The 24,994-nt window shown below is 36.8% G+C and overlaps 1 protein-coding gene across 1 annotated transcript in view; it reads right to left on the bottom strand.

Annotated features, from left to right (window-relative positions):
• Nucleotides 1-14,871: 14,871 nt before the first annotated feature.
• DNAAF6 (dynein axonemal assembly factor 6) overlaps nucleotides 14,872-24,994 on the bottom strand; it is a 37,465-nt gene continuing 27,342 nt past the window's right edge. The window contains exons 6-7 of the mRNA XM_047765195.1: nucleotides 20,253-20,338; nucleotides 14,872-15,187 (exon numbers count right to left, since the gene is read on the bottom strand). Coding sequence (XP_047621151.1) covers nucleotides 15,058-15,187; nucleotides 20,253-20,338 — 216 coding nt within the window. The 3' untranslated portion in view covers nucleotides 14,872-15,057. The remainder of the gene's footprint in view (nucleotides 15,188-20,252; nucleotides 20,339-24,994) is intronic.

Here is a 24,994-nt window from a genome sequence, read left to right as displayed (position 1 = left end):
GCTATTCTCTTTAATTACTAGGTTATATATTGCCTCTTCTCTCTGTATCATGTCAATTATCTGATAAAAATCTGGATTTACTGAATCAAGGCTAAACTCCTTTTCTGATTTTTCAAGCTCCTCTCTCATTTTTCTTCCACCTACCTAGCCAGATTTATTCTTTGCTAATCCCTAAAGCAATCATCCAATTTAGTCAGATCAGTTTGCATACTGTGCTTCAAATCTGTCATATTCATTTCTCATTCTGGGCTTTCACTTACCAGGAGCACTCAAACCTCGGCCATCCTACAAAAGCCAGATCAAGACCTATCTCCTATACGAAGCTTTTCCTTATCTAATCCTCTGAAAACCTACAGAATTTATCATCTAGAGCACATATTTTTTCATCTGACTTATTTTTCAGTGATTTAAAAATTGATTTATAATTTATATACCATAAAATTCACCCTTTTAGAGTGTACAATTCAGTGTTTTTTTAGTATAATTCACAAAAATGTACAACCCTATTTTTATTGCCTGCTCTTCACCCCATTAGTGAGAGAGGGAGTCCCACTCTAGGGTTATGAGAATGGCCAAGCACATGACACCTGACACTGGACAGATGAGACTGACAGCAGTTTATTAATCATTTATGCTCAATCCCCAGGGGAAAGATACAGCATGTCACACAAGGTCACAAAGGAGCTGTACTTGGGAACAGAGTGAATAAGCAAGGGCTGTGGGAGGCAGGCTTTGTAGTATAAGGAGGGTGGGGTGATCTTCATTTCCACATGAGAATATGATGGTTTGTTTGAATAATTTCACAGACTACCAGGGAACTGAAACTTTTTACTTAAAGATAAGCAGGAATTTTGCCTGGTCCCTGTGATAAGGAGGGTTGTTTAGCTAGGGGACCTTATCCACAGGAGTAGATTGGGAAGGATGGCTTATGGTTAGGCTATTAGATCCACACCCTCCTCCTCATTTTAGATATCAAGGCAGTACATAATATTGAACCACAGACCATCTCCACTTTCTAGAACATTTTTTATCACTCCCAAAACAATCTGCCTCTTCATTATCTCATTCCTCAGTGTTCCTCCCCTGCCAGACGTAGGCAAACACAAATCTACATTCTATCTCTATGGACTTGCTTATTCGGAACATTCTTGATTAGGATACCTTTGTAGTAAGTGTTGGAATTGGGGCATGTAAGTTCTCCAACTTCACTTTTCTTCTTCAGGATTGTTTGGGCCATTCTGGGTCCTTTGCATTCCCACATAGATTTTAGAATCAGTCTGCCAGTTTCTGCAATAAGCCACCTGGTATTTTGATAGGGTTGGTGGGTTTGTGTAGAATCTGTAGATTTGAGGAACTCTTACCATCCTAACAATATTAAATCTTCTATTCCATGACCGTGGAATATCTTTCCACTTATGTAGGTCTTCTTTAATTCTTTTCAACAATGTTTTGTAGTTTTCCATATACAAGTCTTGACATTCTTTTGAGAAATTATTCCTAAGTCTTTTATTATGATGCCAGTATAAATGTAATTAATTTCTTAATTCATTTTCAGATTGTTCATTGCTAGTGTATAGGAATTCAACAGATTTTTTTGTGTTGATTTTATGTCCTAGAGCTTGATAAAAACATTTATTAGTCCCAAGAGGTTTTTTTTTTTTTTTGAGGGTTCTTTGGGATTTTCTATATACAAAAATCTGTATATTTTTTAATATATAAGATAAGATTACATGCAAACAGTAGTTTTACTCCTTCCTTTCTAATCTGGATGATTTCATCTTTTTTCTTGCTTAATTGCCCTGATTAGAACCCTCAGTCAAATGGTGAATAGAAGTGCTAAAAGTGGACCTCTTTGTCTTGTTCCAGATCTCAGGAGAAAGCTTTCTACCTTTCACCATTATGTTGGCTATGAATTTTTCATAGATGCCCTTTATTAAGGTGAGGAAATTTCCTTCTATTGCTAATTTATTGAATGTCTTTGTCATGAAGGGTATTTAAGTTTGTTAAATACTTTTTCTGTATGTATTGAGATGATCATATTTTTTTGCCCTTTATTCTATGAATATGCTGAGTTACACTGATTTTTATATATTGAACCAACCTTCCATTCTTGAGATAAATTCCACTCAATCGTGGTGTTTAATCCTTTTGATATGTTGCTAGATTGTGTTTGTTACTATTTTGTTGAGCATCTTTGCATTCGTATTCATAGAGAACAGTGGTCTATAGTTTACTTGTGTTGTGTTTGTCTTGTCTATATATCAGCATAATATTGGGCATGGGACTTTGAAGGAGTTTTGTATTTATTTATTAGTTAGGGCTCTCTAAAGAAACAGAACCAATAGGAGATATATATGGGGATATAGACACAGATATAGATTTATTATAAGGAATTGGCTCACACAGTTATGGAGGTTAAGAAATCCCATGATCTTCCATCTGCAATCTGGAGACCCAGGAAAGCCAGGGATGTAATTCAGTCTGAGTCCTAAGACTTGAGAACCAGAAGAACCAATGATGTAGATTCCAGTCTGGGTCTGGAGGCCTAAGAACTATAAGAACACAGGGGGAAAGAAAAGATTGATGTTCCAGCTCAAGTAATCAGGCAGAAAGAGTTGAATTCTTCCTTCCTTCACTTTATTGTTCTATTTAGGCCCTCAATGGATTGGATGATATGCCCACCCATAATGGGAGGGCAAATTGCTTTACTGAGTCCATAGATTCAAATACGCTAATTTCATCCAGAAACACCCTCACAGACACAACAGAAATGATGCTTAGCCAAATATCTGGACACTCTGTGATCCAGTCAAGTTGACACATAAAATTAACCATCGCAAACTCCCTCCAGTGGTTTCTAGGCTTATTGTTTTCACCATGATTGTGGCCTGTGATTTTCAAAGTTACTGTGGAGCTGGAAAGAAAGTGCAAGTAGGAATAGGGTAAGTTAAAATGCCACAAATCTTGCTATTTTTACTCAGGTTCAGCCATTTTTCTTAAATAAACATTCCCTGGGTGGTTGCAAGCTTTTAGTTAATTTCCAGAGTTGTTATAAAGAATTCTTGAGATTTTTTTTTTCGGTCTTTTTGCCTTTTCTAGGGCCTCTCCCGCAGCATATGGAGGTTCCCAGGCTAGGGGTCTAATCAGAGCTACAGCTGCCACAGAGACACAGCAACTCAGGATCCAAGCCACGTCTGCAACCTACACCACAGCTCACGGCAACGCCGGATCCTTAACCCACTGAGCAAGGCCAGGCATCGAACCCGCAACCTCATGGTTCCTAGTTGGATTCGTTAACCACTGAGCCACGATGGGAACTCTGAGATTTTTTTTTTTTGCTAGTTTTCTCATTGCTTTTATGGAGAAGAGGATTTTTTGTAATCCTTACACTACCATTTTTTGCTAATGTCCTGCAATGTAACATATATATTATTTGTTTGCTTTTGTGTCATGTGCTACTCATATTTTCCAAAGCAAACTATAGATTTTTTTTTTTTGGTTACACTTGTGGCACATGGAAGTTCCCAGACCAGGGATTAAAGCCACACCACAGCAGTGACCCAAGCCACTATAGTGACAATGCCAGATCTTTAACAGCTAGGCCACCAGGAAACTCGTAAACTATAGATTTTTTGACTGTATACTTCTATACACCACATCTACAATGTCTAGCAAAGAATTTCACTTACCAACCTTATTGGAATTAAGCTCATCTTTTATGTCTTTATGTTGAACAGGTTGTATTTGTGAAATAAAACCAGCTGTCATCTACAAATAGATTCTCTGCTTAGTGGAGTATATTCAACAAAGCTTGAAACACTCCATAGGTGAGAATGGCAAAAAATAAAGTCCCAAGCTGCAAAGGCAGCCAGATCAGTGATGCTATGATTATAATTTTGCAGCTGACTTTCACCTCTACCGACTTTTTATTTTTATTTATTTTATTTATTTTTTTGTCTTTTTGCTATTTCTTTGGGCCGCTCCCATGGCGTATGGAGGTTCCCAGGCTAGGGGTCTAATCGGAGCTGTAGCCACCGGCCTATGCCAGAGCCACAGCAACGTGGGATCCGAGCCGCGTCTGCAACCTACACCACAGCTCATGGCAACGCCGGATCGTTAACCCACTGAGCAAGGGCAGGGATTGAACCCGCAACCTCATGGTTCCTAGTCGGATTCGTTAACCACTGCGCCATGACGGGAACTCCTCTACTGACTTTTTAAAACAAACTTTTTATTTTGACATAATTTTAGACTCACAAGAAGTGTCAGAAATTGTATAGCGAGGTTTCTTAGTTTACCTATCTTCCCCTAACGTAAACATCTTGCATTACCATAGAACAATGATCAGAACTGAGAAATTAACATTGGTACAATAATATTAACTAAACTATAGACTTTATTCAGATTCCTCAACTGACTTTTAAAGTCTATAGTGCAGCAAGGATTGTAAAAAGAAAAAATGGAGGATGCAGAGAAAGAAAGACTGCCTGAAGTTGTGTATGGCCAAAAGCAACACATAAGAGGGAGCAAGTTGAACCCCAAATTCAGGATAGGCACTACATACACCATATATATTATACAGTGTCTCTTCCTAATTGGCTTCTGGAGAGTTTGCCTTTTTTAAAAAAAATGAAAGCACTCATTTATTTATTTATTCAACAAATGTTTATTACACAACTGTAATGTTCCATACATGGAATGATCTCTGTCCACAGGCAGGTTATGGTCTGGTAGAGGGAACAACCATTAGCAAATATTAACTATATAGTGTAATCCATATTATTTGAAAGAAGTGTGTACCAAGTGAGTATTCCTTTTTTTTTTAATTGTATGATTCCACTTACATGAAATGTTTATTTTTTAATTTTTTAATTTTAATTTTTTTTTGTCTTTTTGCCATTTCTTGGGCTGCTCCCGTGGCATATGGAGCCATGACATATGGAGGCTCCCAGGCTAGGGGTCTAATTGGAGCTGTAGCCACCGGCCTACACCAGAGACACAGCAACGCGGGATCCGAGCCGCGTCTGCAACCCACACCACAGCTCACGGCAACGCCGGATCGTTAACCCACTGAGCAAGGGCAGGGACCGAACCCGCAACCTCATAGTTCCTAGTCGGATTCGTTAACCACTGCGCCACGACGGGAACTCCTAATTTTAATTTTTTGTATTTCCCCAATACATTATTTTTTTTCCTACTGTATAGCATGGTGGCCCATTTACACATACATGTATATCTTCTTTTGTCTCACATTATCCTGCTCCATCATAAGTGACTAGACATAGTTCCCAGTGCTACACAGAAGGATCTCATTGCTAATGCATTCCAAAGGCAATAGTCTGCATCTCTTGGGCATATATCTGGACAAAACTTGCCTTAAAAAAGACACATGCACCCACATGTTCATTGCAGCACTATTCACAATAGCCAAGACATGGAAACAACCCAAATGTCCATCAAAAGATGATTGGATTAGGAAGAGTATTCCTTTTTGTTATTAATCTTTTTGTGGAGGGTGCTTTTGGGGGAGCCTCTTTGTCAATGCATGGGACAGTGGAGCTTTTTATTTGCATCAAGATTCCATGTTAACCTTGGCATTGCCTTTCCCTGTACTCTGAGTTATCTACAAGGCAAATATTGTAAACAAAAACAATTACCTTCACCCTTACTACCTAGGACAAAGGAGTGCCCCCCACCCCGCCACTCCTGAATGTGGGAATATTCAGACAGTATATTTAGATAAAAATACACTTAGGTTGAAAAGCGATGCTGTCTTTTTCTGCTTGGAGTGTGAAACAACAAAACACTAGCACGTCTCTTGTTCGGTGTTCATAATGAGGCTTCTTAAATTTGTACTAGTATAAATTCAGTGTAAGTCTTATTCATACATATGTGAATGTATTTTAAAGTCAAATAGAAATATTTAAGAATTATCTTGTCAGAGGAGTTGACTAAAAGTGCATTGCACTCAAGTAAATTCTGTTACTTTGTAATATATTACAAATCATCAACTGCTCTTCTAACAGCATAATTTATGGATGATTTCATGGTAAAATTAAATGGGAGAAGCCAGAGTGTGACAGTGAATGTTTTAAATGCATTTCATAATGCTCAAATCTGGTATTAGAAGGCTAAAAATTAATTGTTCTAAAATAAATTCCAGATGGATATAGTTTAAAAGTAGAAGATGAGACCTCAAAACCACCAAAATACAAATAAGTGGATAATCTGTCTACAAATAAACTACATAACAGTAAAAAATTTCTATTAGAAGTACTATAAACAAAACTAGGAGTTCCCTTCATGGCTCAGTGGAAACGAATCTGACTAGTATCCATGAGGACGCAGGTTGGATCCCTGGCCTCCCTCAGTGGGTTAAGGATCTGACATTGCCGTGAGCTGTGGTGTATGTTGCAGACATGGCTCACATCTGGTGTTGCTGTGGCTGTGGTGTAGGCCAGTGGCTACAGCTCTGATTTGACCCTTAGCCTGGGAACCTCCATATGCTGCGGGCGCGGCCCTTAAAAAAGACAAAAAATTAAAAGGTAAAGAATATTCTGGAGGAAATATTTGTAAAATGTATTCCAAATAACCAAATTTGATATTTTTAATACATGTTTTAGAAAGCAATAAGAAAAAGTTAAATATGCTAATAGGAAATGATCCAAAGTTAAAACGGTCCTCAAAGCAAGAACATAAGTGGCCAATAAATGTATGAAACATTGTTCAACCTCACTAGTAAGTCTGTAGTGTAAATGCCCTACAGTTATATGTTTTGATTGTAATATAAGTGCCTGACATCAAGCTTTTGATTGCTGAGGCATCCATTGCAAAGACATATACATCTTCAATATACACATTGCCAGCTACACAAGAAGATAAAGAACCAAGCCACCCCACCTATGAAGTTCTCCTTCTATTTATTTATTTTTTTGCCTTTTAGGGCCACACCTGAGTCACACGGAAGTTCCCAGGCTAGGGATCCAATCAGAGCTACAGCTGTCAGCCTGTGCCACAGCCTCAGCTACACGAGACCCAAGCCACATATCTGCGACCTGTACCACAGCTTATGGCAACGCTAGATCCTTATCCCACTGAGTGAGGCCAGGGATCCAACCCAAATCCTCATGGATACTAGTTGGGTTTGTTACCACTGGCCCACAACGGGAACTCCAAGTTCTCCTTTTAGAAAGCCCTGGGCGACCTAGTTAACTAACTGCTGACTTTCCCTTCCTACATTTTAATTCCTGCTTTTATGTTTTAAATTCACCAATGAAGAGTGAATCTGGGGAAACCCTGTAACATGTCACCCTTGAGCCCAATAAAGGTGGAACCCAGGTCCACACTCTGTTTACCACACCTCTCTGTGTGGTCCTCGAACATGCCATGTATTGTCCAGAACCTGTAAATAACATCCCTTGTTTTTTCAAAGTTCCCCGATGGTTGTTGCAGAAGTGCGTCCTGCAATTGTAATAAGAACTACTACGAGGGCCAGTCTAGCCACAACATTGACTCCAGTTGGGGAACCATCTATGGTGGCTCCTCACGGGTAGTACAGGCCCAGGGGAGGGCCCCAGGCATTCCTGGCTGCTAGTATTGCTATCAATAGACAGAAACCAACACAAACTGATGTCAAAGAAAGGAATTTGTAAAAATGACATGATGCTGTTTTTCCTTATTAAATTGGAAATTATGAAAAAGCATGATGACTTTCAGGATTTCTTAAGAGTGTAGAGAAATGGGTACTAATATATTGTTGGGGAGTTATATATTAGTGCGAGCATTTTGATAGGCAAATTGACTAAATTTATAAAAATATTTTTTTATCCTATTAATAAGGCATTTATATTTGTATTAAAGTACAGTTGATTTATAGTGTTGTGCCAGTTTCTGCTATACAGAACAATAACCCAGTCATACACATATATACATTCTTTTTCTCTTTCTATCTTCATCATGGTCTATCCCAAGAGACTGGACATAGTTTCCTGTGCTGTACAGCAGGACCTCATTGCTTATCCATTCTAAATGTAATAGTTTGCATCCACCAACCCCAAACTCCCAGTTCATCCCACTCCCTCCTCCCTCCCCCTTGGCAACCACAAACCTGTTCTCATGTCTGTGAGTCTGTTTCTGTTCTGTAGATAGGTTCATCTGTGCCACATTTTAGAGTCCACATGTAAGTGATATCGTATGGTATTTGTCTGTCTCTTTCTGACTTACTTCACTTAGTATGAGAATATAGAACTACCGTATGATCCAGCAATACCATTCTTGGGCATTTATCTGGAAAAAACTATAATTCAAAAAGATACATGGACCCCTATGTTCACTGCAGCGCTATTCACAATAGCCAAGACATGAAAACAACCTAAATGTCCATTGACAGATGAATGGATTAAGAAGATGCGGTACATATACACAATGGAATACTACTCAGCCATAAAAAAGAATGAAAATAATGGCATTTGCAGCAACATGGATGCAACTAGAGAGTCTCATACAAAAAATATTTTAAAATATGTATATTTAAGACTTTACTTCTAGGAATTTAAGCTAAAGAAATAAGTATGAGATGTGGACTAAAAGAATATACAATAATGCTCATATTGTATTATAGATATAGAAAAAATAGGAATAGGCAATCCATTATTATTGGATATTTAGAATCCGTTAATTATGTTATACATACACATATGGTGGGATGCTCTGAAACAATTAAAAATCATTTTCATTGACACCATTATTGCATCCAGACCCTGCTTTAAGACAGAAGGCCTTATCCCTCCAGCAGCTAGGAGGGCTACTGGCAGACAGTCCTCAGCTGTCAGCCTTCCCTGGGAACTCAGCTAAAGAGAGTGACCTGTCCTAAGGTGATACCCTCTTTCAAGATGCAGCTTGCATTCAATGACCAGTCAATGCTGGAGTATAAATGTTCAACTTCCTTTTCCAACTGGGGACAATTCTGAGAGATTATTCTAGATTCAGAGCTCCCTACGTGATCTGCTAAGGCCTTTTGACTGCATTGCAGCCCAACTTCTCTCTTTGTCCATTCTCATTTCCTTTCCTTTCTCCCACAAGTGTTGATCCCAAAAGCACTCTCCAATATACTTTTGCCTGAGTTTGCATCTGATTTCAGGGAAATTCTGTCCACAACCAACTGTGTTAAAGAATATAATGTGAGAAAAAAATGTATACCTGTATGTGTGCCTGGGTCACTTTGCTGTACAGTAGAAAATTGACAGAACACTGTAAACCAACTATGATAGAAAGAATAAAAATCATTTTAAAAAGAATATTTATTAACATGGGATGATATTAAAAATATTTTGCTCAATTAAGAAAGCTGACTGGCCATTTCTGACAATACGGCCACTTAAATTAACTGAAAACCTTCTTGATATAAACCTGTGTAGTGCAGGATAAAATACACACTTTTTTTTAATTGCAAAACTGAGTTCATAAGAAATAAAGGAAAATTCCCAGGTGCAAGAAATGAAGAGGAAATGAAAAATCAGAATTGTAATCTTGTGGGTGGAGGTTGTGGTTGCCTTGGGAAGGAGTTTCAACTTTTTAGAACCACAGAGTCAGGAGATGAGGTCTTGGGCACAAATATCCCATCATAAAATCCCCTGGGAGGTCTATACTCTCTGTAAAAGATTGGAGTAGGAAAAAAAATATGCATCTGTGGTATAAAAAACAACAAAGAAGTTTATCTGTCGCTAAGTCAAAGATGGGAGAAAAAAGTTCCTCCGAGAATTTAAAGCACAGGCCTGGAACTCACGTGAGCTTTGGGTTTTAATTTATACTACCTGCATATGACCAGGGAAGTTGTACCCTGAGACTCTTGGCAGAAGCCAAGGTAAAACTGCTTTGAAGGGCTATTCCCGCAACACAGACTTAAGAAGTTTTCAGAGAATTTTCTAAAAGCCCCATTAAATAAGATATCAAAAAAAACCCCACAAAAAAACAACAAAACCCTTCAAGAATAAGTGATCTACAATGACTGAGAGTCAGTGGAAACAATCACCAGCAAGACTAGTATCCTGAGAATCAATGAGTTGGGGTGTAGATTTGAGAAAATTGCCACTATTATATGTATGACTGGGTCACATTGCTGTATAGCAGAAATTGGCACAACATTGTAAATCAGCTACACTTTAATAAAATAAATAAATACAAGGAAAAATAGAGATGGAAAATATAACAGAGAGGCTAAAAAACATGGAGGATAGAATGAAAGATCCAACCTTAATATAAGTGAAGTTCCAGAAGGAAAATAGAACGGAAGAAAGGAAATATTTGAGGACATAATGGCTGAGGATTTTCCAGGACTGGTGGAAGATTTAAGAACAAGTACCAAGTGAAATAAATGAAAATAAATGTATATTCAGATACTTCCAAGCCAGCAGGAGAAAAAAAGGAATTTTGAAAACTTACAGAAAAAAAGGTAAGCAAGGATGAAAAAAAGCATAGAAAAAAGCAGAATAGAGAAGAATCCCGTGATAAAGTGATATAAATAAATCCAAGTGTATATTAATCATAATAAAAATAACTGGACTAAAATATTTGAGCTTAAAGACAGAATCTTTGTTGCATTTAAAGATCCAAAATTTATCAAAATTTTGTTCATAAAAGCCATACCTAAAACATAAAGGCATGGAAAGTGGTGGAAAAAGGTAGGCCAAGCAAATACTAACCAAAGTTGATGTAGCTAATGTTGAGCAAAACATACTTTAAAGCAACAAATATTAAGGATAAAGAGTGTCACAGAATACTGATAAAAGGAATAATTCACCAGGAAGATAGAGCAATTTTTAAATCTGTCTGCACCTAAATGTATTGCCTTATATATATAAAGCAAAGATTGACAGTTCTCGTTGTGGCTCAGTGGTTAATGAACCCTACTAGCATCCGTGAGGATGTGGTTTGATCCCTGGCCTTGCTCAGTGGGTTAAGAATCCGGCATTGACGTGAGCTGTGGTGTAGGTCGCAGATGTGGCTCGGATCTGGCGTTGCTGTGGCTGTGGTGTAGGTCAGAGGCTACAGCTCTGATTTGACCCCAGTCTGGGAACCTCCATATGCCAGGGATGCGGCCCTAAAATGATAAAAGACAAAAAAAAAAAAAAGCAAAAATTGACAATTATAAGAAGATACCAACAAATCCATCATCACTGGTAAACTTTAATGTACTTCTTCATGTTGATACAGAAAGCAGACCAAAAATTAACAAGAATGTGGCAGATCTAAACAACACAATTAACAAAAACTTGAATTCTGGGGTTAGTAGATGCAAACTATTGCTTTTGGAGTGGATAAGCAATGAGATCCTGCTGTATAGCAGAGGAAACTATATCTAATCACTTGTGATGGAACACGATAGAAGATAATGTGAGAAAAAAATGTATATATATACATATATATATGTGTATATGTGTGACTGGGTCACTTTGCTCTACAGCAGAAATTGACAGAACATTGTAAATCAACTACAATAGAAAAAATAAAAATATTACAAAAAATAAAATTAAAAATTGAGTTGAGATATATATATAAATATATATGTAAATTCTGTACCCAATATTTATCAGCCTTTAAAAATACATGTGGATCTCGGAGTTTCCGTCGTGGCGCAGTGGTTAACGAATCCGACTAGGAACCATGAGGTTGCAGGTTCTATCCCTGCCCTTGCTCAGTGGGTTAAGGATCTGGGGTTGCTATGAGCTGTGGTGTAGGTCGCAGACACGGCTCAGATCCTGCGTTGCAGTGGCTGTGGTGTAGGCCAGTGGCTACAGCTCCAATTCGACCCCTAGCCTGGGAAACTCCATATGCCACGGGAGTGGTCCAAGAAATGGCAAAAAGACCAAAAAAAAAAAAAAAAGTGGATCTTTTATCAGACCCTTTTATCACAATGTAACAAAATTAGAATTCCCAGAAACAAAAAGATAATAAAAATAATTTACTTGGGAATTAAAAGAAAGTAGATTATAAAGCCAGTTTGCATGATATACCATTTTTTGGAAAAATAATATCTATGTTATGCCTTGAAAAAAAGGTTGGAAAGAGGCACTAAAAATGGTTAAGACTGGTTATTTATGGTTTGTTGGCTTACAGGTGATTTTAAATTTTGCTTTGTTTTTAAAAAGCTTGTCTGTATTGTTAAAAAGTTTCCTGCTTGGAGCATTAAGCATGTATTTTTTTCAGATTAGGAAAAACAGCAACAACAATGAATTTTACTTAGGATGATGCGTAGAATAATAACTTGCCTGAACTATTGCAATAGCCTTCTAGCTGCTCTCCCCATTTCCATTCTTGCCTCCTAATACATTCTCTTCTCCAAAGCACTTAGCAGAAAATTCAGTTCCTAACCTCAGCCTGTAAAGTTCTACATGACATTGCCCCAGCCTATGTTTCCAACATTGCCTCCGCTCACACTTGCTGGCTTCACTTTACTACAATCACACTGACTTTCATTTCCTTGAGGTCCACTCTCCAAGTTCTTCCTATCTTTGCACCTAGAAGCCTTCATGCCCTCCTTTCCTCAACACTCTCTTTGCCTGGCTAAATCCTAGGTATTCTCCATGTTTCAGCTGAAATACCAGATCCTCAAGGAAGCCTTTTCTGCTCTTCCTCCCCAGCCTAGGTTTTGGTTTCTCTAATACTCTCAAAGCACCCATTCTTTTTCTTCATAGTAACAATAAACTTGAAAATATATGTTTATATGTTTATTTGGTTATTGTTGGTCTCCCTTGCTAAACTACTTGCTCCGTGAGGTCAGGGGCCACATCTGGTTTGGTCATTACTATATCCTGAGCACCTACCATAGTGCCAGGCATGTGATAAATGCTCAGTGGATAGTTGCTGAAAGAATTAAATGATGAGTGCATGAATGCATGACTGAATCCTCACAAGCGCTACTAGAGATTATGGGACCAAAAAAAGCGAGGTAAAGAAGTTCATGAAGGAGAAAGGCAATCATATGCCACAACTGTGGTTTTAACTTCTACTTCTCCTGGTAATGTCTGAGAGTCATTGAAAAATTCTGAGGAGATAAATTTCCTTTTTTTTTTTTTTCTGCATTTGCTTTAGTGAACTATTCCTCTGTTTAAAAAAAGAAAGTCCTGGAGTTCCCATCGTGGCTAAGTGGTTAATGAATCCCACTAGGAACCATGATGTTGTGGGTTCGATCCCTGGCCTTGCTCCGTGGGTTAAGGATCCAGTGTTTCCATGAGCTGTGGTGTAGGTTGCAGATGCAGCTTGGATTCTACATTGCTGTGGCTCCAGCGTAGGTCGGCAGCTACAGCTCCGATTAGACCCTTAGCCTGGGAACCTCCATATGCCACGGGAGCAGCCCAAGAAATGGCAAAAAGACAAAAAAAAAAAAAAAAAGTCCTGTGAATCAGCTTAAAAACAAAACAACAACAATTGTTACTTCTGAGGCCAAGGACAGTGAAGTAGGATTGTTTGTGTATGGGTATAAATCACTGGATCACATTTCATTGTCTTGAAGCTCTATTTCATTACATAATTGATACAATACCACAAAACCAAAGCCCAATTCAAGTTGGCCTGGATATGCTCTGTCTTCTTTTCCAGGGACAACTTATACACATTCAGTCAGCTTGAGTAATAATGGCCTTGGTAATTAGGGCCAGTACATAGGAAAAAAAGATACGTCTTCCACTGACTCATTGTTGCTTTCTAGAGAAGAAAAATATTGGTTACTGCTCTGGCTTGCTCCAGAGTTTACAGTTTAGGGTGTAATCGTAAATTCTTAAAATATAGCCTTTTAAAAAGATGTTAACAAAGCAAAGCAGGACACTCTTTTGATCCTGTAACACCATGAACTTAAATTCACAGACACTAACTTCCTTTCAGTTAATCCCACTCTCAATTCTTGCCCTCACAGAAGAAAGTTATGGTGGTGATTTCAAAGTCAGATTCTCTACAAGAGTTTCGTGTTTGAACACAACCACTTTTTCCAGAATCTCAATCTCTTCCTTCTGTTTGACCTAGTCACAAACTAGATGCTTGGTAGTTATTGGCATAATTAAGTCAAAAAAATCTCTGTATTTAGTCCCTTAATAGTTCACATCTTTCAGCTGTTCCTCTCTTTTCAAAATTTACTCTCAGGTAACTCCAGAGTTCTACAATGATGTGTCAGACAAAATCACACAAGTTTTAAAATATAATTTATTCATAAATAATTCTAAAATAAACTTATGCAATACAATACAGAGGAGGTAGGGTACATTGGCATAATTCATAAAAATAAGTATGTCCAATTAAGAATAAATATAAGAAATGAGAGAACGGGATTTGTAACTGCACCACACTTTATATTACTTTTAAATGTCAAGGGATTCAATTACTAAGTATAAACACAGTACTCAACAAAGCATTGTTAATAATTATTAGTGCACAAAAGGAAAAATAATTTTAATCTAAATAGAGCCAAACACTGAGAGCAGGACTGAGGAAGCTGAATAACACTGCTCAAGAGTCTTTCTTATTCAATAAAGCATGTTGTTAGCATGGCACATCAAACTCTTTGTAATCCTTTGTTATTTGTATATTCCAGAACAATAGTGAGAGCCTAAACAGAGAGCACTTGAAATCATGTGATTAAATCAACAAAAAAGCAAACCAAATAAACTTTTCTAGTGATGATAATGGCCAATTGCTATGCAACTGATTGTATCGTGGTATAATCAATTGGCTTAAGTTCTTCAGACTACTGAAATAAGTAGACTGACAATTTCATGGTCATATTTCATTTATTTAATTGACCATGTAGTAATCTAAGTGGTTAACCTGTAAATTCTATCCAGCTATCACTATAAAAATGGAATAGCTTATTAGTATGAGAAAACAGTATTTCCTATTAGAGTAATGGAAATGACTATAAATGATCAGAGTATCAAAAAAAATTGAATTAAGGCCCTATCTGTACTATTTCAGAATAATAAAGAGAAGATAGAAAATATTAACCAGTTTTTTCAAAGTGTTTATTTTTTTTGTGCTATTTTACCACTTTTCCTCCCTATTCATGCAGTTTCAGAAGAAATTAACAAAATCCAGTTCTCGTTTCATAGTTACAGTGACTTCGAGAGTCTCAGTTTCAAGGATATAGTAAGCTTTGGCACTGCTGCATTCCACAGGATGGGGAAGGGTTACCAACAGCTTTCTAAAAAACAAAACAAAACAAAACAAAATAAAAACCCAGAATCAATGATATCAAGAAGATACCACTTTTAATAAGGTGATGGGAAGCAATATATTCCATCAGAATGTTAGGAACCAAAAATGTATTGAGACGGCACGAATACTGGACCAAAAATATGCCTAAATAACACAAGTAGTATATACCAGTTTGGCTTTAAAAATCCAAGCAGTAGGTTTTTTTTGCCATTTCTTGGGCCGCTCCTGTGGCATATGGAAGTTCCCAGGCTATGGGTCTAATCGGAGCTGTAGCCAATGGCCTACACCACGGCCGCAGCAACTTGGGATCCAAGTCGCGTCTGCAACCTACACCACAGCTCACGGCAACGCCGGATCCTTAACCCATTGAGCAAGACCAGGGATTGATCCCGCAACCTCATGGTTCCTAGTCAGATTCGTTAACCACTGAGCCACGACGGGAACTCCCCAAGCAGTAATTTTGATCCCTCTTCTTTTTTCTAAATTGACGTCCTTCTGCATGATATAAACATAGGTTCATTGGCATGGAAATAGAACCATTGTAACTTTAACCTGGTTGGACAGATCTGTTGCCAGGCATACATATGTGTAGATGGGATGTGGTTGCCCGAGAGAAATCTGAAAACTGGAATCTGAAAACTATAATTCCACTAACACAACTTTAGGTTGAGCCTCTACTACAGGTGTAGTTAATGAAACTCAGGCCCAGATTGATTTCAATATCAGATCAATGAAAGCACTTTGCTTACTTCTGGTTCTTTCTACCCTGCATTGACCAAAATTTCCTGCGAGAGATTGCTGAGTGTAGTTTGCAGTTTATAGCTCAATTGCTGGATAGCTGTATGCTTTAGGTGCATGGCTGGGATAAGGCATTTGTAATTCTGTCACAGTGGTATGAATCTGAATTATGTATGGGGTCAGCACATGCTGGTATCTGAAGAAAATTAAATAGATGAAACACTTGTTACTCGTTCTCAGTAGAGAAGGCTTGAGTATCTCTATAAAAAGCAGACAGAAAAGCTCTTTTAGAGGTATAAGATCCAAATCAGTAAAGGAATGTCATCATTTTAGCAGTACTTATTGCATACTTGTACAAAGAATGGTATTTGAAAACAAAACCCTTGAAAATCAATTGCCTCTGCTCATTTGCCAAGACCTCTGTTGAGGAAACTGGGTTCATTAAAAGTATTTATCACACATCTCTAGAACCTAAAGGAGACATTTTCTGTTACTCTTGTTCCATTCCAGATACTTGGGGTAGGAGAAACACCTCCTTCCTCCTGAAGTAATGAAATCCTGATGTATTTTATTATAGCCAGTAATATTTGACATCCCCCCAAAAAAGTGGGCACAAAAAATATTTAAGGTCCATCTTTTAAAAGTTGTTTATAACATAGGTTGTGCTAGAGTTGGATTTGCTTTATCCCTTATCCTACAAATGATAATATGTTCACTTTTAAAAGGAAGCAAAGCTCAGTGGTGGTAGCTTCATTGCACTAAAAGACAACTATAAATCAGCTCAAGGAGGAGTTCCAATGATAATGTGCATTTCTCTGTCCGGACAGAAATAAATTCAAAAGAGATAGTTAGTGGCCATTGGAATGATCCATCTATCCCCACATTTTTTGTCTAGTCTTTAGTAGTATGGCTTCACATACTAAAATTTTGAGTAGAAACTGTGCAAACTTATTTAGGCTTTTAGAAGGGAAGTACTTTTGCCTAGTCTGTTTTACTGTCTCATATCTGAAGTAAGATTTATATTTTAAAAAAAATAAAATTCTACAAATACACAATTCTACAAATATGTAGTTCATCAAAGAACAGGACTGTATTTTACCTTGGTGTCCCCCCAGTGTCTAGCTGACTTCATAGATGTTTGTTGAGTGAATGAATAAATGAATGAAAAACAAATAGGTCACCACAAAATGATATTTAAATAACTAGTAATAGATTAGTACTATAATAAAATATGAATGAACTTTTTTTTTTTTGTCTTTTTGCCTTTTCTAGGGCCGCTCCTGCAGCATATGGAGGTTCCCAGGCTAGGGGTCTAATTGGAGCTGTAGCCACCGTCCTGCGCCAGAGCCACAGCAACGGAGGATCCAAGCCACATCTGCGACCTACACCACAGCTCACGGCAACGCCGGATCGTTAACCCACTGAGCAAGGCCAGAGATCGAACCCGAAACCTCATGGCTCCTAGTCGGATTCGTTAACCACTGCGCCACGATGGGAACTCCATGAATGAACTTTTAAGCCCAATCCTTCTGCATTTACATTGAAAATATATTTATTTTTAAAGAAGCTACAGTTTAGTCACTGATCAAATGTTTATCCAGTGTTAATCTTCACTAGAAAGTATTTAAATGCAAGTAATAATATATGAAAGTAAAACCAAAAAATTTAATCTATACAGTGGATACTAGTTTAGAGATTTACCTGCTTACATTTATATTAGAGAATTCAAGTTGATATTTTGTGCAAGAGATTTAAATAAAGGACACTCTTGTACTGTGTCTATTTACATAATGCACTTTTTATTTTATGTAGTTAATACATTATTTGGTTTACATATCTAGGCTAAAAAAAGACACAGCCTTTTTAAGCTTTCCTATTGGAGGCATAACTATTTTCAAAGAAAGTGCAGAAATAGCTACTGAACTGCAATTCACTATTCCATTTAGAAAAATTTTATTTTAGGTATTAATGCCTTTGAACATCAGTCAATTCTCAGTCTAAATCGAAGGAGCACAGTAAAGGTGAAAATACTCTAAAGCGACACGCAACCAAAAATTAACTCATACTTGTCTTTAGAATGTGTTTTTATTATCATATTCAAGAAATTCATTTATGATATTCTTAGAATGCATCTAAGAAATAATGAAACCCCATATAAAGACAAAAGTGAGGAGATTCTGAGACATTATACAATTTCTCCTTTCTTCCTTTCTACCTTCATCATGTTGGGAATCTACATGCCAAAACAACCAGTTTTTTAAAATGAAGAATCCAGTAAACTCTCTTATCTCTTTTGGTTCTATAATGATAAAAATCTGGGCTTTATTAACGATTTTAGTGCAATTGACTATCAATAGAGTGATATTACTAGTCAGTCCAGTGAAAATAAATTCACTTGTTTTGCCTAGTAGATGAGCAGAATGTCCCCTTGTATCTTTCTTGGAGCCGGTAAGCATAGTGCTGCAGGATGTCAAAGTTAGAAACTAAAGAAAGTAGACGTGCATATCAATAAAGGCAAAACAAGACACATTTCCAATAATTCAGTTTTAGGTAATAGCATGGCTCCAAAGAATGTTCAAGTGTTTAAGAAAAGTGATAAAAACCTTAATTCTATCTTCTGTCTTCTATCTTAATTAATGATTTTTTTTCTTAAGAGACAGTACCTGTCTGCACTGAGCATTTAATGTCTAAGTACAATATGATGCAAGTGACCTAGTGCAGCCCACATTCTATGTGGAGAAGTATCTCTGTGTAAGTCTTTCATTTAGTGGGCACTGATAGATAATCTGGAATGACAGCATAGCCAGAGCAGCTGCTTAAAGATTGATGGCGACAGTGAGAACTGCTAGGGGAACGGAAATTAAGTCCGCGGTGTGTAGATATGTGTGTGCTTTTAACAAGCGTCAAATATCATGGAAGATTGACTGTTCATTTAACTACCTTTCCTTGCAAAGGTTGTGTGGGAGAGTAAATGCGTGTATAACATATAATGAAAAAATTACAATACTCATTGAAGTGAATGGTAGGAATAAGGAATGTACTTCTTATAACGTGACAATTTTTTTGAGCGAATACATTTTTGAAATTATATTGAGAAAATATTTGCTATGTATTCATCTGTAGATCATTTTGGGTTAAATGCACCTACTGCAGAAATCAAGGTTAAGTATTTATGTACGTTGAGTTACTTACTCCTATACGTCTTTTGTACCAGAGACCTAATTTTAAAAAAATTTTCCTGAAGCCCTACGATCAACAAAAGAGAATGATAGGTACTGATAATGGAAAGTAGAGAATGTGCCAGCAGCTGACGGCTCCCTACACCCGGTTTGAAATGTTTATGAGTTACAGAGAAAGAACCACTGCAGTCAACCAAAGTGTGCTCAGTGCCATACATCCAGATGAAAAGCGAACAAAGCAGTGAGATGTTTAGATATTTTATCTAGCATCTGCCAGTTTGCATCGATTCCTTCCTTATAGACTTACTTTTGAGAGACAGGACTAATTTATCCAGGTTTCAGGATAAACATTTTTATCAGAATTTTACTGTCCATTTGTTTGGAAACATGATTTGAACCTGTGTAATAATAAGACTATTTGGAAAGTATCAAAATGTTTAATTACATTATTCCATTATCATCTACATTGTATTTATATTTATATATTTGGCTGCACCCGTGGCATGCGGAGTTCCTGGGCCAGGGATTGAACCAGAGCCACAGCAGTGACAATGCTGGATCCTTAACCACTAGGCCTCCAGGAAACTCTTCATCTGCATTGTTTTTAAATGTATTCATGTAACTTGAGGATCTAGTGATATATTAGCTGTTAGAATTTTTAAGTAATCGATGATAAGACTTTTCTTGTTGATTTTTAGATCAACATAATCAAGTTTAACCTTAGAGCCCCACAGTATCCCAAAAGTTTAAAGATAGTGCTTTTATGCCATCACTGTACCAAAAACAAAACAAAACAAAACAAAACATGTGCAAGACTTACAACTTAAGAGATTTTTCACTTCTAGCCATTTCTCCTGACAGAGAAGCAAACTGTATCTGAATGTCAAGGACTATATTTTGGTGGTATCAACCTACTCCAAATGCATGCATACAAAGTAGAAAAAAATCTAGGTATTTACAAATATATTTAAGTTTATATTACCTAGATCAAACTTATGAATGATCAACTGACTTTTTCACTTTTCTTTAGGCTTTAGGGGAGATGTAAAATAACTATACGTTTTTAAGAAGGATATTAACTAAAGATTCATTAATATTATAATATTCATTATTCTAGTTCTAAGTTTTACTCACTTATTAGGAGTACGGAGGTCAAGGATCATTTCCTGAATGTCAATTTTAATTTCAGAAGGGTTTGTATTTGGCAGTTTAATTTTAACCTGAAAGAGAAAATGAGAAGAAAAATGCTGTTGTCTTGAAGAGCAGTTAATTTGAAGAGTGTACAAAAATATGGGGGAATGAGAACTAGTATTTATTAAGTGATGACTCTGTGCCAGAGTATGCTCTTTCCTCATAACAATCCTGAGAAGCAGTGATTATTACCCCCATTTTACAGATAGAGAAACTGAGATACAGAGATGTTTAGTGAGTGACCCAAGGCAACTGTCTGTAATTTTATTACAATCTATCTGCTTCCAAAGCTATTATAGAAACAACTTTAGTTACATGCTTGTACTTCTGTTGCATGAAGGTGTATACTAGTGCACCTGTTAGAGTTAGGGACCTTCAACTGCCTTTATACCATTGAGTACTTGGTATAAAAGTGCTTAGTTCTCATGTCGAGTGTGGCTTGGTGATGCCCTCTTGAAGTCTCCTGGTATAAACTCCCATACCACATCTCCTAGAGAACTGTAAGGAGTCCAGAAAAAGTTAACATAACAAGAGAGAAATAACAATATGATCCCCCCCCAAAAACGGGACTACTTGATTTAGTAAGATTTCGCTTAAAACTGTCTCATCTCAATTACCACATGGCCCAGCAATTCGACTCGAGTATGTGTGCATGTGTGTGTATAAGCGCTAACAAACAGGCGCATGAACAAAATTATGTACATAATGTTTTTGTTCAGGGCAGCATTATTTGCAATAGTCAAAAGGCACAAAGAACCTAAAAGTTAATTAACTGGATAATGGATAAACAGTTAATGGATAAACAAAATGTAGCATATCCCTACAGTGGAATATTATTCAGCCATAAAAAGGAATGAAGAACTATAACATGAATCACCCTTGAAAATAATAACCCAAGTGAAAGAAGCCAGGCACAAAAAAACACATATTATAGTGTTCTAGTTATATGAAATATCCAGAATAGGCAACTCCGAGGAGAATGAAAGCAGATTGGAAGTTACTAGAGGGGCTGGAGAGGAAGAAAAGAGGAGTGACTATTTAATGAATGTGGATTTCCTTTTGGGTTGATGGAGATGTTCTGGAATTAGATAGTGGTGATGGTTACACAACATTGTAAGCATACTAAATGTCACTAATGGTAAATTGTATATTATGTGCATTTTATCACAATATAAAGTCTCATCTCTAATTTAATTCATCCTCTTTTTGATAGAAGTTGATGATCTCTCTCTCTTTCTCTCTCTCTCTCTTCATAGTGTATAGTTTCCATAAACAAAGAAAAACAACCCAAGGTTAAGATAAATTATGAAGCCTTATCTAAAATGAGATAAAAGATCTGAAACATTGGACATCTGATGATTTTTGAGCTGGAATAGCAAGAATAAAAGCAACAGGTTATGAAGGAAATATATATCAATAAGTAGTGGGAAATTTTGGAATTCCTTGTAAGAAGCTTAAAATAGGCAATAGTGTTTTTGCTATATAAAATATGTGAACGAACATGTCTGTGTTATATTTTACTTTATTAAAATTCCATATAAACAAATACTTGTAAATAGAGTTCCAGAGGTCCTACTATCTAATATATCCTTTTGTTAATATTTTCATTAAACAAAGAATTACCTCCTAATTTATATTTAAAAAAATTCAAGTCTTCTTAATTAGAGATGCTTTTAATGAGAGAAATAGAACATTTCTCAAAGAGGTAATTATAGGAGCTCTACCTCAAAGTATTAATAAGCAGTCTATTGGACAAGAAAGACGTGTTCTTTATTATAATAATATTCCAATCTGATAGTTGGGTTGCAATGTTCTTTAGTTGCAGGATAACTCATTTCATTCGAACTAAGAGATACAAATATTTGTTTCTTTATTCTGAAATGGTTATATTTTTCAAGGTAAAGAATTATCTTCCCAGGGTTGAAATGACATTTTGAGTAAGAAAAAAAATTATGACTTAGTGAAATTTAGATAAGCTTTTGGGTAGAACTTCAAAGTGGTTCTTAAAAGCATTTGCAAGTCAAGTTAAGGGTAATTCAGAAACAACTCACTAATTTTTTTCCTCTTGAGGAAATTAAAGTTGTGCACTAAAATGCTTTCAGAGGAAGGACAGGAAAAGGAACAAATTAAGTGGAATGGTACACATTAATATCTCATACAGTAGAAGATTCAATGAAGAATCAACAGAAAAACTCCTCCTGAAATATGAATCAGATTTCTTTAGAAATACTTTTAATAAATACTTGGAAAAACAGGCATAGTTATTATTGACTTTGAACTGATCATACTCAACACCTAACTTATCCAACAGTAGTAAATATAGACTACGTCACTGACCAAACAAAAGGACTGATGTTCTTCTTTTACATAAGTTGTGAATTGAGTTCATTTTAAAGAAAAATTATTTTTATAGGTAAACTAAGGAAAACTTGCTAAACATTTCATTGAGAATCTTTCAACCTTTTGGGAGATCGACCTTTGGAGTCAAACTTGGGCTTGAATTCTGGTTCTGTCACGTATTAGTTACTGTTTATTAGTTATCTATTGTTGTATAACCAAAACCAATTATACCTCCTCCTCCCTTAATTTATGGCTCAAAACAACAATAAACATTTTCTTATCTCGGAGTTCCTGGTCGTGGCTCAGCAGTAACAATCCCTGGTCTTGCTCAGTGGGTCGGGGATCTGGCATTGCTGTGAGCTGTGGTATAGATCACAGACGCGGTTCGGATCCCATGTTGCTGTGGCTATGGCCCATAGCTGTAGCTCTGATTCAACCCCCTAGCCTGGGAACTTCCATATGCCATGTTTGCTGCCCTTGAAAAGACAAAATAAAATTGCTATCTCACACATTTTCCATAGGTTCTGAACTCAGGAGTGGCATGGCTAGGTAGTTCTGGTGTAGGGTCTATCATAAGGTTGTGGTCAAGATATTGGCTGGGCTGCCGATATCTGAAGGCTTTACTGGAGCTAGAGAATCTGCATCCAAGATGGCTCACTCACATGGCTGTTGGCAAGAGGCCTCGGTTCTTTACCACATGGACTTCCCCATAGGAATTAGGGCCCTGAGTGTCCTTACAACACAACAGCTGGCTTCTCTCCAGAGTGAATGATTCAAAAGTGTGAGACAGAAGCAATGCCATTTTTTAAAATATATAGCCTCAGAAATTACACACTTTGATTTCTGTAATATCCTATTGATTATACAGGTCAGCCCCATTAGATGTGAGCAGGGACTCCACAAAGGGAAGAATATTAGGAGGTGATATTGCAGGCCATCTGGAATGTTGGCTACCACAGTACCCATCACTAACTTCAGTTCATATTTCTGACTTCTGGTCTTGTGAATAAAAAGTATCAAGAAAAGAGACCACACTAATTTAAAGTTTGTGAGACCCCTTTGTCCCACATTCAGCCGGTCTTCAGGCAAGTAGTGGAAACTACTCCCTTAATCTCTCTAGGAATTCACTTTGGGGCTTTCTTGGAGACAGGGAAATGTAGGTCAAATTGCTTACAAATTGTTTTCCTTGTCTTCCATTTACTCTCCTCTATGGGTTTTCTCAGAGCTGGCTTAATATGCCAAAGCCTTTGGGGGTGGGGTCATTAATGTGAGATTGTCATTTTGAGTTTTAAATGTCCTCTTTATTGTCTTGTTCTTATAATAGATTTATATGACAAGATGGTTCCTAAAGACCTTATATTCCTGTAATCTGTAAGTGATTAATACAGGTTTCCCAACTCCTCTGGTAAGTGCCTTTGATCATATTCTAATTTGTTTGAAAATTGAAATGAGAAGGCCAGAGAGCAAGTGTTCCATGGAGCTCATCCATTTTAGGTTTCCTTTTGAACTATCACTTCTTAAATACCAGGACAAAAGAATAAGTGATACATATATATGTAACTTGACCAGTCTATGCTATTTAGTGAAATTTAAGTGAAGCTTAAGATATACAAAAAAAAAAAAAAAATGTGGCCTGACACTTCAGAAGACAGTCTTACTTAATTTATAGGTTCTAGATACTGTAAAAATATTCTTATTTGACAGAAATATAGCAACCACATCAATATATTTGATTCTTAGCAAAGAAGACTGTGTGAGTTTCCAAACATAACATTAGGAAATCTTGATTAACAGAAAAAGTTTGGGTAGGTCTCCTTCTGAATTGCTTCAGTGATTTAATTTCCTATTGTTTAATTATTGGAAATATATGTGAGATGTTTTTCCATTGTGCCATAGTAAGTATTTTATAAAAACCCTCATGAGCAATGATAATCTATGGGAAAATAAAAAAAAAATTAAAGGTGCTGGATCCCCTATTGTGAAACTGTATAAATACTTACCTCTGAAGAATAAAAATATAGAGGTATGTGTTTCCCAAAACTAGGACTCAAAACCGACAGATTTCTTTTAAAATAAATGGATACCTTTTCTATAATGTTGCCATTGTGAGACAGTCCAGTACTATATTTCCATAACTGTTTCATGAGATCATGGGGCATGACTCCTCTCCTCTCACAGGCATCAAGAGTAAGCTCACCTCATTCTGGAGTAAGAATACTCATCTACAGAACCTTCATACTTCTTTTGGTTCCCACACTCACCCCCAAACACAGCCTCACCACCATTAGATGCCTTGAGACTACCAGAACTAAACTCATATTTTTATCTCTACTTGTCAATAAAGA

Source organism: Phacochoerus africanus, chromosome X (assembly GCF_016906955.1).
Source record: "Phacochoerus africanus isolate WHEZ1 chromosome X, ROS_Pafr_v1, whole genome shotgun sequence".
NCBI classification, from domain to species: Eukaryota; Metazoa; Chordata; class Mammalia; order Artiodactyla; family Suidae; genus Phacochoerus; species Phacochoerus africanus.
The sequence above is the reverse complement of the archived record's forward strand: the minus strand, read 5'-3'. Positions and strand labels throughout refer to the sequence as shown.